At 35.9% G+C, this 14201-nt stretch overlaps 1 protein-coding gene across 1 annotated transcript; it reads left to right on the top strand.

The window, feature by feature from the left end:
• The first annotated feature begins 4825 nt into the window (after positions 1–4825).
• Positions 4826–8960, top strand: LOC121425737. The gene is made up of 2 exons (XM_041621919.1): positions 4826–6606; positions 8735–8960. Exons 1-2 carry the CDS (start codon positions 4866–4868, stop codon positions 8863–8865), a joined length of 1872 nt encoding a protein of 623 aa, XP_041477853.1. The 5' UTR covers positions 4826–4865; the 3' UTR covers positions 8866–8960.
• The last annotated feature ends 5241 nt before the right edge of the window (positions 8961–14201 follow it).

The following is a 14201-nucleotide window of genomic DNA, read 5'->3' as shown; positions in this document are numbered from 1 at the left end:
AAGAATAACGCGGGCGGTACCATGATAGGATATATTAAACAAACCGAAATGATTATGAAGTAAGCCACATACTAGCAGCGTACATCTAATATACGCAGGGGCGGCGGACGGCAGAACGTATTTTCGTTTTTTTTTTTCGAGGGGGGGGGCAAAGCAAAAAAGGGGCACTTATATGTCAAAATGGGTATTTTGATGCAAAGGGATATTTTCTCCATGATATTATCATTTGCGTTAAATAATTGTTTGTTTTGCAGCTATTAAGTAGAGCAAAGCCTTTTTTAAATGTTTTCTAGTTGATAATTATATACTTAAAGCTCTATTTTCCACTACGGCAAGCGGTTTAACATTTTCAAATCTGAAGTTATGAAGCTTGCACTTTGGTTAATATCGCGCAAAAAACATCCTTTCGAAATGTTGCGAGCTAAAACTTTTGGATATTCTATGTACTATTTATGTTTCTGTTTCTGGTAACTCCCGTAGGAACTCGGCAGGACAGCATTTTGCTGGTAAACGCCAAGCTGGTATGAAAGATTTTACGTCTAGGTTAATCAGTCATAGTGGCTGACGTTATAGACGACAGATATCACTCTCGGGCCTTTACAATGGCAGAGTTGGGATTCGAACTCGGCAACCTTGCGATTATGAGTCCAATGCTCTAACCACTGGACCACACGACCCTGTATTTGTAAGACCTGAAAATTATTCCAAGCAGTTTTTTTTTTATCATGGAAAAGTTGTATGTTTAACTAAAGAATTTACTCGAGAAGCGGAAGCTGGTAAGGACTGCAGAATATCTCACCCGTGGGGCCATTTCCATTGACGAGTGGATACCATGCGCGACCATGGGGTCTAGGAAAGCACCCTAAACACGTCAATGCACCCCTAAACAAGCATTGGCGTGTGAAACCATATCCCTTAACAAGTATTGGAAACAAAACGATACTCTTGACAAGTATTTCCTCTATTGAACCCCTAAACACTACAGCGAGATTTTGATCGTTGTATCACGGACGTCAGTTTTACCTTTACCTACATTATGCCCCACCGTCCCACACCTCGCGCAAATATACTCCGTCTTAACACGTAATATTGAGGCAAACAGTACATTTTAGTCTTTTTTACACCCTCGCAAATTTTGACCCTAAACACGTAGCTTTCCTAGCGAAATAGGTACCCTTTTTTCATTATTTTAGTGTTTTTGACACCCTTAACCCTTATTAAACGGGGGGGGGGGGGGTCAATTTGACCCCCCCCACTCGACAAATTTCATCACTACGCCGTCGCGCAAAGTTTTTTGATCGCGCCGCTCACTGACTTTTTACTTTCAAGTCTTGCGCATCTTTTGAGACTACAATAATTGCGACGCCCGGGGACGCGGTTCTGAAATTACGCAACATTTTGTAAGAGCAAGTCAGACCCGAAATTGCTCAAAAACGTGATTCCAATGGCGTTACTACGGGGGGGGGCACGTGCCCCCCCCCCCATCGGCTGGCCAAAAAAAAAAAAACGGGGAAAAGGAGAAGAGAGAAAGGGTAAGAAGCGTAGTGGGAAAGAAGAAATTATTGTTCATTATAATGTTATATTATATTATAATTATGTTATATTACATTAAAACAAATCATAACTTTATGAAACATAACTTGCTCAGGGCATATGTCTTCATTGTTCCTTTGTTCCTGGTGCTTGCATTGTCTGTTTAACGAGATATATAATCCTGCTGTACTAAAACCTCCCGTTTTCAATATGCACCAAATAGATTTCCTCGCACTTCGAATTATTGCTCTTTTTTTTTGGGGGGGGGGGGCCTTTGCTTCTTTTTGCCCCATTATGCCCCATTTTAAGGTCTTAATATAAAACATTTCCTGGCCGTGTTTATGTTCGCATTAATGGATTGGAGAGATATGTGTGCTTTTCATGAATTCCTTAAAATTTCCCTTTTTCTGATCTGAATATCAAAAATGTTCAGCTTGCTCTCGCATCAACTGGTTAGTGAAATACGCACGGTCTTGGTGAACTCCTACAAAAAAAGCCATAGAATGCCCCTCTTCAGGTCTGAAGAGCTTCGCGATCGCATTATTTGATTAATGAGATGCGTATAAAAAGTGCTTCATGTGTTAAGATGTAATTCTAAAAAAAAAATCCGTATGCGCTTGGCACTCGCAGTAGATGACTATGGTGAGATTTGTGAACTCTTAATGGATTCCTTAAAAAAATAGTCCTTAAAATATCCATGATTGTGGTCACTATATACAAAAATTGCAGCACGCGCTTCGCGCTCGCATCATTTTTGGTTAACAAAATACGCATGGTTTTTGTGAATTCCTACAAACAAGCCTTAAAATGTGCTCTTCAGGCCTGAATTTCCTATATTTTCAGCTCTAGTTGATTTGGGAGATGCGTATGATAATCATGATTACAATAACTAAAAGTATTTCATGTGTTTAGATGTATATAATAAAGCGCTTGGCACTCGCATCAGATGACTATGGTGAGATATGTATACTCTTAATGGTATCCTAAAATATAGTTCTCAAAATGTCCCTTTTTAGGTCTGAATATCAAAAAATTTCAGCTCATGCACGCTTCGCGCTCGCATTATGCAATCATTGAAATACATATCGCACTGTTCTTAAAATGTCTCTATTAGTTCAGTATATCTGGCTACAGAGCACGCTTTGCGCGCTCACTAAGTGACTTAATTTTTTGCTGGTACCCCCCATGCCGTGACCCACGGTATGTGGCAAAGTCAATGCAAATTGTGTTTTTTAACCAAAAATCATAGATGTATGATTATTTTTACTTTTGTTGGTTTAAATGGATTTTTTATGCTATTTATGATCGCAGAAGGGTCCTCGACAAAGTTCATTGGAAAAAACAAAGGTTTGAAAAAACAGAGAAGTACATAAGAATTAACAAAAAACAATAAAATACATAAGAAATTAATTATATTTTTGCATTTTTTTTGTAGATATTTTTTGTTAGAAATGAAATAATTGATACTCCAACCAAAAATTAGCATTCTACTAGCTATATAAATTGAGTTAAAGGCAAAAATATACACAAAAAACAAAATTTAGGGCAAATTTCATACGCTTATTTGCATAATTAATTAATTAAAAACAAAAAGAATCATTAAAAAAAATTAAAATAGAGTCTTGTAGTTTACATCAGGCTCTACGCGCGTGCAAATTTTCGCGGCGATCACGCGATCAGCGGCCGAGATCTGGTATATACTGGTCTGAAATAGCCCAGTTAAGATAGGGTTAATACGTTACGTACGTAACATGCCCTATCTTGAAAAAGACATCCTTTTTACGCGTTTTTTTTTGGTCGCACATGGTATCCATATGCACTCGTCAATGTAAGTGGCCCCTCCGGGATATCTCATCAATCGAATAATGCGAGCGCGAGCTGAAAATTGTGATATTCTAAGCTGAATACTTGACAACACTGTTTGTTACCAAGAACAGAATGAGCATCTTACTAAACAAAATTTTGATGCGAGCGCGAGCTGAAAAATTGTGATATTCTTACCTTAAAGTGGACATTCAAAGCACTTTTCGTAACCAAGGATATGACGAGTAGGGCCTACCATACTAAATAATAATAATTTCATGCGAGCGCGAAACGCGAAAGGAAAATTTATGACATTCCAATTAACCTGAAAATTTGATGCGAGCGCGAAGCGCAAGCAAAAAAGTGATATTTTAACCTAAAATGTATTATGTTTTGCCTCGAAAAAGGTATTCTATTTTGAAAAGGGCACATATCATTTTGAAAAAAGGGCACTTTCCATTTTGAAAAAGGGCGTTTTTCCTACTGGGAATGGGGAGGGGGGCAAGTGCCCCCTGCCCACCCCCGGTTCCGCCGCCCCTGAATATACGTCAAACTTGAAAAAGGCATAATCTTATTCCTGAACGCAACGAACAATATAGGCTTCTAGGCACACTACAACAGTACAGTAGCGTACGCAGGATTTTTGAAGGGGGGGGTAGAGTTGAACGAAAATTTGAAAAAAAGGTTTTCACCCCCCAAAATCGAAAAAAATTAGGTCTTTTCTTTACAAAAAAATGACAAGTAAGGGTTTAAACCCCTGCCCCCCTTCCCCTTGGTCGGCTACGCGCCTTCAAAAAAAAAACACAATCAATCAAACATCATACCAAGGAACTCCTTGATCATACTCGCTGCGTTATTGAAATATATATATAGCGCCTAAGTCTGTTGCGTGGCAGGGGATCGCTATACAGGGGGCAGGAAGGCGACGTACTGCAACCTTTGATTTTTCAAGTTGCGGGGGGGGGGCGTGAAGAACAGTGGGGCCGAGGAAGGGGAGTATAAAACTGAGAGGCACGCATGAGTCTTATAACTTTATATTATCCATGTTATCCACAGAGAAAAAATATATACATCCAGAAAACACTGCTTCATGATTGTTGTCAAATAGAATTAATGATACGGGTTTGAATAATCATGATAATAACCCCAAATAATGTGAAAACATTTTAAAACTTCTTGCGCAGATCAGCAAGTCAAGAAATACCAGACACAATAATTTGCAATAATAATGATCCAAGTAGTTTTTAACAGGTATCAAACAAAGCGCTCCTGATACAGACAGTAAAGGTTCAAACCAACGAAATGAATTTCTGTGGTTCAAGCTATTCTGAAGTTTGAATAGAAGAGATAGATGGATTATGTCTGGGTAGACAGTGAAAATGAACTTTGAACAGGAGTGGTGGTTCTTTTTTTTCTAAAAATTTATTATGTCATGGGAATTTCCCTTTTCTTGATTCTTCATTATTCGATGGAATTCGAAACTAGACAATGAACAATACATTTTTTTTATTCAAAATGATTGAATCAACATGATCAATGCAATTAGAAACGCCGGAGTGGCACAGAATCAGGTAGATCGCATAGTACTAACATTCAAAATGTCGCTCGGTTTTGATAAACCTGATGTGCTTAGTTGTGAAAAATGTGGCGACCTTCTTGATGATGGCGCCCATTTGTCATATAAAGTCGAAACAAGGATTTACCTCTGTAACTCGTGTACCAAGGGTGTTAAAGTTGCAGATTTTCCCTGTTATTCTGATCAAAAGAGCCGATATTGTGACGATCACCGTGAACATGGAGAAAGGGTAGTGCTCTTCTGCAACACATGCAAGCGAGAGATATGTATGATGTGTGGCGTAACATCACACTCATCACACGAGAAAGAGGAGCTCGAGAAAGTCAGGAAAAGACGCCAACAAGAAGTCGAGGAACAGATGAAAGCTGTCAAGATCAGAGAAGGAGAATGGCTGCAATTCCAGAAGTTCTTTGTTCGAGGTTGTGGGGGAATCGAACAACATTTACATTCCGTCGAACGACTGGTTGAAAACTCAGCAAAAGAGTATGAGAAAGAGGTAGACAATAACCGTCAGCTTAAGGAACAAAAAATAAGGAATGATGCTCGAAAAAAAAAGGACGATATCGAGAGTTTGATGGAAGGGCAAATTGCCTGCAACAATATCGAAGCAAGAAATGAGAAAAAACGTATTCAAGACGCCAGAATCACTATCTTCAACAAAGTGTCAAATTTGCGGCAGATCAGTGAGAAAAAAATATCAAGGATGAATGGTGAGATTAGTGAGAATACTTCTTTGATTCATGCTGCTGTACAAGGTCACTCAGAGGCCAAGGGTAATCATCAGGCAGCATCTGCATCGGTCGCTGAAAGTAAAACAAAGGATTTGGTATCTGCTCACAGCATCCCATCTCCGACCGTGATGAAGGATGCATTCGAACTACTCAGCTCTTACGCAAGGCAAATAGTATGGGTATGCAACCAAAAAGACAAGTTGAGTGAGAGTAATCTCGTTTCAAGCATTTGGACATTGAGTCAGGAACACACCTTGAAGCATGACCCGCTACTATGTTCCTCCTGTGGAAGTGATACAGTCATTTACATCGATGTGACATCGGAGTGCGTCAATGCGTTGGATCTGAACAATGGCAAATCACGACCCATATCACAAGGGAAGCGTAACTACACGGATTGTGTCTCAACTGAGAAACTTGTATTAGCATTTGAAAACATAAAAGTAGGGTTGCAATATGAGACACACCTCTCACAACTTAATCTACGAGGGGAATCAACAACCAAGACAACCATAGTGTTGGATCACAAGACAGATCGTCCTGAAGCAGTCTACGCAGCAGTGAATAAGAAAGGCGTCATTATGGTTGGTTTTGATGGTTCCAACAGTATCATCAAATTCAGAGACTTTTTAGACCCATCTGGGACTGACGTAAGGCAAGGATTAAAAGGAAAGATGATCGGAATAAAGGGTAAGAAGATTGGAGGCATGCTACACGCAACATCTGGCGGGAAGTTCGTCGTTGCCACTGGCCGAGCAGAATTCAGTGTCATCAACGAATACGGTACAGTAGATGCTACAATCTGCGACAAGGAATGGGGCTTTGCTCTTTGTGGAACCGACCCACTTGAAGACATCCTGTATGTGAGCTACCAGTCAGAAGGTGGCGAGTTCGTAAGAATCGATGAGGTTACGCTGAATGGGACCATCAGAAGGAGAGGCGTTGTGGAATACAAAGCAAACGGTAAGCTGTAATGGTAATGTAAAAAAATGCCTTTTTATTATTTTTTGCAGTTTTTACATATTTCGTTACTTTTGAGTATAATTTTTTTCTTTTGATTTTTTTCAGTTTAGTTTATTTCACTTCCATTTTCTGATAATAAACATAACAAACATAATCATATACATAATATTTTATATGAATATACATAACAGAATAAGTGTCATAAGAATACTTCAACAATTAATTAACAAATTCGTAGGAAATATAGTCGGAGTATATAATTTATTTGTTTTGTTACAAACACATTTTGATAATTAGACAAATTATAGATTATAGATGTGTAACAGAACATCGCTTTCGATGGAATCAGTTGTATTCAGATCAATGGAAAATTGCTGTTATGTTAAAGATGACTTGATATGCGTGAAAACAGAGGGAAAGTAGGGTTAAAAAGTAGTGGCAAATATTGTCCCAGAGAAAGTTCTTCATGATTGATTGGCTAGATTTACAATCAACCTACTAACCTATAGTATAGACAAAAGAAGATTAAGTTCATAGATGATAGTGTAATAATCATGAACAGTGGCGTAACTACGGGGGGGCATGGGGGGCACGTGCCCCCCCAATCGGCTGGCCAAAAAAAAAAAAACGGGGAAAAGGAGAAAAAGAGGGAAAAAATAAAGAGAAACGTAGTGGGGGAAAGAAGAAATTGTTGTTGATCATATTGTTATATTATATCATGTTATATAAGCATTTTTTCACAACTTTATGAAACATTATTTGTTTGTGTCTTCATTGTTCCTGGCGCTCGCATAGACTTTTTAACGAGATACCTGCTGTACTAAAGCCTCCCGTTTTCAAATCAATATACAACAAAATAATATATTTCCTCGCAATTAGAGTTATTATTGTTATAAGTAGTGATATATTCTTCTTTTTCATGACAACTGAAAGTTATTGCCCTATTTTAAGGTCTTAATATAAAACATTTCCTGTCCGTGCTAACGTTCGCATAAGTGGATTGGTGAGATTTCTGCTCTTCATGAACTCCTAAAATCAGTCCTTAAAATGTCAATTTTTCTGATCTGAATATAAAAAAAATTTAGCTCGCGCTTCCCGCTCGCATCATTTTATGGGGTCTAATAGAATTCCTACAAACAAGCCTTGGAATGCCCCTCTTCATGTCTGAATTTCCTATATTTTCAGCTCGCGCTCGCAGTATTTCATTAGTGAGATGCATATAATAATCATTATAACAATGACTTCAAAAAGCGCTCCATGTGTTTAAATGTAATTCTAACAAAATCAGCAAGCGCTTGGCACTCGCATTAGATGACTATGGTGAGATATGTATACTCTGACTTAATGGATTCGTAACTATAGTCCTTAAAATATCCATGTTTGTGGTCAATATATACAAAAATTTCAGCTCGCGCTTCGCGCTCGCATCATTTGGTTAGTCAAATACGTAGGGTCTTAGAGTATTCCTACAAACAACCCTTAGAATGCCCTTCTTCAGGTCTATATTTTCTAAATTTTCAGCTCGCGCTTTTGCGCTTGCAGTATTTGATTAGTAAGATGCGTATGATCATCATGATTACATGACTATAAAAGGTGCTTCATGACTGTGTTTAGATGTAATTCTAACATAAACAGCAAAGGGTGGCAATAGCATTAAATTACTATGGTGAGATATTTATACTCTTAATGGATTCTAAAATACAATCCTTAAAATTTCCTTGTTTAGGATCAGTATATACAAAAATTTTAGCTCGCGCTTCGCGCTCGCATTGTTTTTTTAGTGAGACAGTACAGTATGATTACAAAACAATTTGCTTATAATGCAATTTTTAGTCTTTAATATAAAAAATTTTCAACTCGCGCTTCGCGCTCGTATTATTTAATCAGTGAGATACATATTCGTTTGATGGCACTGCATGTCCTTAAAATATCTCTATTAGGTCAGTTCACCTGACAACTGAGCGCGCTTCGCGCGCTCCCTAAGTGACCCGAAATTTTTGCTGGTGCCCCCCCCCCATGCCGTGACCCACGGTACGCCACTGATCATGAACAATAGTTAATAATATTCTTGAAAGTCCCGTAAGCTCTCCCCTTGTCCTCATTTCTTCGTGTATCTTTCTTCATTTAGGAATGTTTTCCGAACCAATTGTGACCAGTGGCAACCTACTCGCGATCCGCAACGGCCGCGACATCCGAGTCTACAAGAAGACACCATTCACCACAGTCTTGTCTTCCATCGATAGATCACTATCATTCTAGTCTGCAGGCACAGACCCTGATTGAAACCTTGCTCAACAAGTGGATCTCCACGCAAAGACTAGCACGTACGAATATTGTTGAGCAAGAGTGCCTTCAGTACATGAATAGGCTACACCTTCAGACCCTTAACTCGAACGATGGGTTTGCAGAGCAGACTACCATAAATCCCCGTCTGTTGATTTGTCAAGTTTTTTTTGTTGTTGTTGCTTTTTCGCCTTTATTCAGATAATAGTATTACATTTACTGATACACGGTGAAATAATTTTTGTATAGCTATGGAAGCATATTATCATAACCCACAGATAAATATGAAAACAATTTCCCTTGAATTTTTCTCGTTTGATGTACAATATATGCAAGTTTCAAAACATAAGAGATTTGTTTTCTTCAAAGCTTTGTTCTCTTGATGATCATATTGCCATTTAAACTGCTTGTATGTAGAACTGTTGTCTGTCTGGTACAGCTTCAGCGACTTTGAAAAAATACAAAACCCACGATCCCTTATTATCTCCGTTGATTCCATGGCATTTGCTCTGATGAAATTCGAACCTCCAAAACTAAGTAAGCCATAATCCTTATGTTAACATTATTCTGAACCAAAAACCCTATTACGATCGTAACTTTTAAAGGTCAAGTCCACCTCAGAAAAATGTTGATTTGAATCAATAGAGAAAAATCAGACTAGCACAATGCTGAAGATTTCATCAAAATCGGATGTAAAACAAGAAAGTTATGACATTTCAAAGTTTCGCTTATTTTTAGCAAAATAGTTATATGAACGAGCCAGTTACATCCAAGATAGAGAGAGTCGATGATGTTACTCACTCACTATTTCTTTTGTTTTTTATTGTTTGAATCATACAATATTTCAATTTTTACGAATTTGACAAGTAGGACCTCCTTGCCTGAAGCACAAAATTTTAAAATAATGGAATTCCACGTGTTAAGGGAGAAATGAAACTTCATTTTACATGACAATGACGAGAAAATCAAAATATTTCATATTTCATATAATAAAATACAAAAGAAATAGTGAGTGAGTGATGTCATCAACTCTCCCATTTGGATGTAACTGGCTCGTTCATATAACTATTTTGATGAAAATAAGCGAAACTTTAAAATGCCATATCTTTCTTATTTTATATCCGATTTTGATGAAATTTTCAGTGTTGTGCTTGTTGAATTTTTCTCTTTTTATTCAAATCAAGTTTTTGTTGGGGTGGACTTGTCCTTTAACATCATTCTGAACCAAAAACCCTATTACGATCCCAACTTTTAAATGTCTAAGCATTTGTCCTCTGAGATATTGAGGCCGTCGTCAACTTCAAGCAGGTCGCTCATGACGACGGTCTTCTGCGTTCTGAAATTGAGTTAAATAATATTTTTCATATGCTTTTTTTTATATTCAGAAAGAGATTGTAAATGATACGTGTGTCTAAAATGTATATATATGTAAAATCTATGTAATAATTGATTATGTTGTATTATGTTGAACATGTTGAACGCAGAAATAAATTTCAAGCAAACAAGCAAACAATATTAAGACCGGAGCAAAATAATGTCGTGTCAACACTCTAGTCATGAGCACTATATGGACATTCAACTCGCTTTACTCCCCCTGCCTTTTGATATAATATTGATTACTTGACTTTATTCTCATATTTCACAAAGTATGTAACAAAATATCAACACAACACAATACAAGACAATACATTTTATTATACTAATACAGAATGCAGTGTGGCAAAATAATTCAGTGATAGCACATAGTGCACATAGTGATATTAATAAAACGAGTGTGAAATATGAAGGAACTTGCATAAAAAGCAGAGCTTGTATAGTCTGCACGTTCCTTTAAAATTTTAAGAAAAAAACAAGGAAATGGGACACACACAAAAATCAGTACATTGGAAGAGCCAAAGATAAGTGGAAAGAAATAATTGTGTGGTATAGAATGATATTTTGTTCAGCCATTGCGTCTTAACTGAGCCTATAGCTGGACAAAATAAAGGATATTAATTTGATTTGACATGTTTGATATGATGTAATCTGCTACATGCACATTTTTGTACACTAAATGTATCTGTAATGGGTTTTATGCTTAATTAATCTGCACAGGCTCTCCGGCTTTTTGTTTCTTGTTACGATCAGGATCTTTTTTCTTGGTTTCCTAATTTTTGCGCGTTTGCGAAGAGTGAATGATGTTTGTGGATATTTTTGGCTTTTGGTAATTTTATGACGTATATACACGCATGCAGTCCAATTGTCATTATGGATTTAATATTGATGAAGTACATTGTGTACATTCTGTTTGTTAGTTTTACAGATTCCCAAATGCATGTTTTCTTCACTCCTGATGGAGGGAGTTCTGCTAATCATTTAGCGTTCTGTGTTCGTGTCATAATATTCATAATATTCATTCGGGTATGCTTGAGCATTGTGCATGAGTACTTCTGTATATTTTTCTTTTTGTAAGTTTATATTCTTTGGCTGAACCACGTTTGCATATTCTCTGTTTCTTCGCATAGTTAAATACTGTCTAGATAGCATTCTTAATCTACATAGGCCCTAAGAAAGATTTTTTAAATACTTATTTGTTCTTTTCCTTGCCTCTTATGAATGATTACCGTAATAAATATTTTCAACGTTCTATTTCAATTTCATGCAGAGCCTGCATTGATCTACTTAATGTTGTTATATTTTTTAATTTATATTTTGACATGTCGATTCTGTATCATTTCATAAAAATAAGTTACAGGATTTCATTTGATGTCCTGCCATATTTACCATTAAAAATTTTAAAGAAAGAGAGGAAATTATTTCATTTACACTCACTGTCAAATTACGAAACACATATTACGTAGGAACATCAGCTTGTTAATGTTCTGCGTCCTAAATGAAACACTAATGCAGTAAAATGTCCTTGCATTTAAGCACTCATCAGATCTGGCATGTGTTGTTTTCTTATTGGATTATAATTAAGGTCTGTTTGACGCAGGTACCTGAACAAAATTTAATCTCCCTACCTAATGTATTTACTTACATATCATTTAGTTTGCCTGGACCTACCGATCCATGGTCATATATTGCATAATGTTTGCCAATTTATTTTTATTTAAAAATCAATGGAAGCAACAATTATGTTGCTCAATAGTTTCAGAATCAGAATCAATGTTAAATTGAGATTTACGTTAGGCCTTCTTTATTATGTGCCTCTTAGTTCCATATGCCTTTATTCAAGGGGCATTTGCACATGTTTTGCACTTGTATCTAACTGAATTGAAATGAATTGAATTTATTACCAACTATCACTGTCAGGTACACTTACAAGGAATAGTACATCACATATAAACAAAACATTTGGTAATTGGAGCTAACATAATAGCAAGATGCTAATCGAGGTTAGCCCCAAATAATGTCATTATCATAGTTTAAACAATAAATTTAACTAAATCTCAATATCATAAATATTGTACAACAAATTCAATACTAATTCTACTTATTACTGTTGCAGAAAGTTTCGATCATTTTCAGTGAACATATTTACACTATTTACAAGAAAAAAAAGCATCTTAATTATTCACAAAATCTTTATATAGAATTATTTGTTTTCAGGCAGTATTTTACCATACCAAATTAATTATAATCTCCCAGTAGCATTAATTTTAACGATTTGCTAAATGTCTTACGACTGGGGGCGTTTCTAATATTACTTGGCAGAAGATTCCATAAAGTAGGACCAGAAAATGAAATTGATTATTTTCCCAAATTGGTATCATTTTGCTCAAGATTAACATTTCGCTTTTCTTTATTTCTTGTATTGTAAGGATGGTCTATAAATGAAAAATAATCAATAAAACTATGTGGCAACCGATTATTGATTAAATCGTGCATAAATACTCCTATCAAATATTGGTATTGTTTAAAAATATCGAGAATATTTAGATCATAAAATGAAGGAGCAGAGTGATAAGTATGATGGTTGAACTTCATTATTCTAGCTATTCGTTTTTGAAGTAATAATATAGGGTTCAGGGTTGTTTTGCACGTCCCACCCCATACTTCCAGACCATATACGTTATATGTGGTAAAATAAATGAGTTGTATAACATAACTAAGATTTTCTTTGTTACATAATTCCTCAATTTCCAATTTTTTTGCATAGCACATTGCAGACAATGTCAACCTGTTTCTTATACCAAGAAAAAATGTTGATTCAACACACTCTAATAAAGTTCCTTTCAGTGACAATTGTCCTGATATCAAAATATTTTTTCGTCTATTTTTAAACAACATATATCTAGTTTTCGTAACATTGATTGTCAATTTGTTGGCATTGCACCATGCTATTATATTGTTTAAATTTCTGATAAATCAATATGTTGTTCATCACAATTGAAAGTATGAAATAAATTTGAGTCATCCGCCAAAGTCGGAAATTGAAATAATTTGATGAGTTTGCCAGATCGTTTATATACAACAAGAACCCAAAACTGATCCTTGTGGAATACCACATGAGATCGACCTGTATTCGGAATTTACACCATCATAATTAACAAATTGCTTTCTGTTTCGTAAATAATCATTAAACCATTCTACTCGCTTATCAAGAATGCCATAGTGTTCTAGTTTCTTAATGAGAATAGAATGATAAGTCATATCAAAAGCTTTAGCAAAGTCGATGAATATTCCTACTGTCACCTTTCCTTCATCAGTATATATCTTGTAATTTGATTAATCAGTGAAAGTTTCGTACTGTATCCATTTCTAAAACCATATTGGTGTTTATACAATATTTCATTATTTTGTATGAATTTCATCAATCGTGCATTCACTAGTTTTTCAAATATTTTGCTAATCGCGGGTAAAATTGATATTGGTCTATAATTTCCAGATAATTCTTTATCTCCCTTTTTGAAAACTGGTATACTTTATAACTCTTGCAACTTTTAACTTATCTGGAAAAATGCCTGTGGTAAATGATAGATTGAATATATGCGAAAGGGTTTGCAAATACAATTCATAGCATATATCAACAGTCGAACTGATATATCATCTGATATATCATCTACTGCTCGCTCAAAATTGTCCTTGGCTTTCTTTTGCAGTTTTTATCTTAAAAGACAATATTCCCCTTATAAGTTCAGACAATTCTTGCTAACTCAAAAGTTAAGTGTTCGAATTGTTTGCTTTGTAAGCAAATTAAGATCATATTAAGAAACCATGCTATAAACATTTGCATGTACATGTTGAATGCACCTTCTCTTTTCGTTCCAGTGATCATTCACTCAAATTTACTCAGTTGAATTAAATTCAGTTGAGAGAAACTGTAAAGA

Source organism: Lytechinus variegatus, chromosome 12 (genome assembly GCF_018143015.1).
Source record: "Lytechinus variegatus isolate NC3 chromosome 12, Lvar_3.0, whole genome shotgun sequence".
Lineage (NCBI taxonomy): Eukaryota > Metazoa > Echinodermata > Echinoidea > Temnopleuroida > Toxopneustidae > Lytechinus > Lytechinus variegatus.
This window is presented reverse-complemented; position numbering and strand designations above follow the sequence as displayed.

Excerpts from the sequence above, each read along its gene's own strand:
- LOC121425737 (XM_041621919.1), top strand. The coding sequence starts at position 4,866 with ATGATCAATGCAATTAGAAACGCCGGAGTGGCACAGAATCAGGTAGAT. Across the intron at positions 6,607-8,734 it reads TGTGGAATACAAAGCAAACG|GAATGTTTTCCGAACCAATT; the intron begins GTAAGCTGTAAT and ends TTCTTCATTTAG.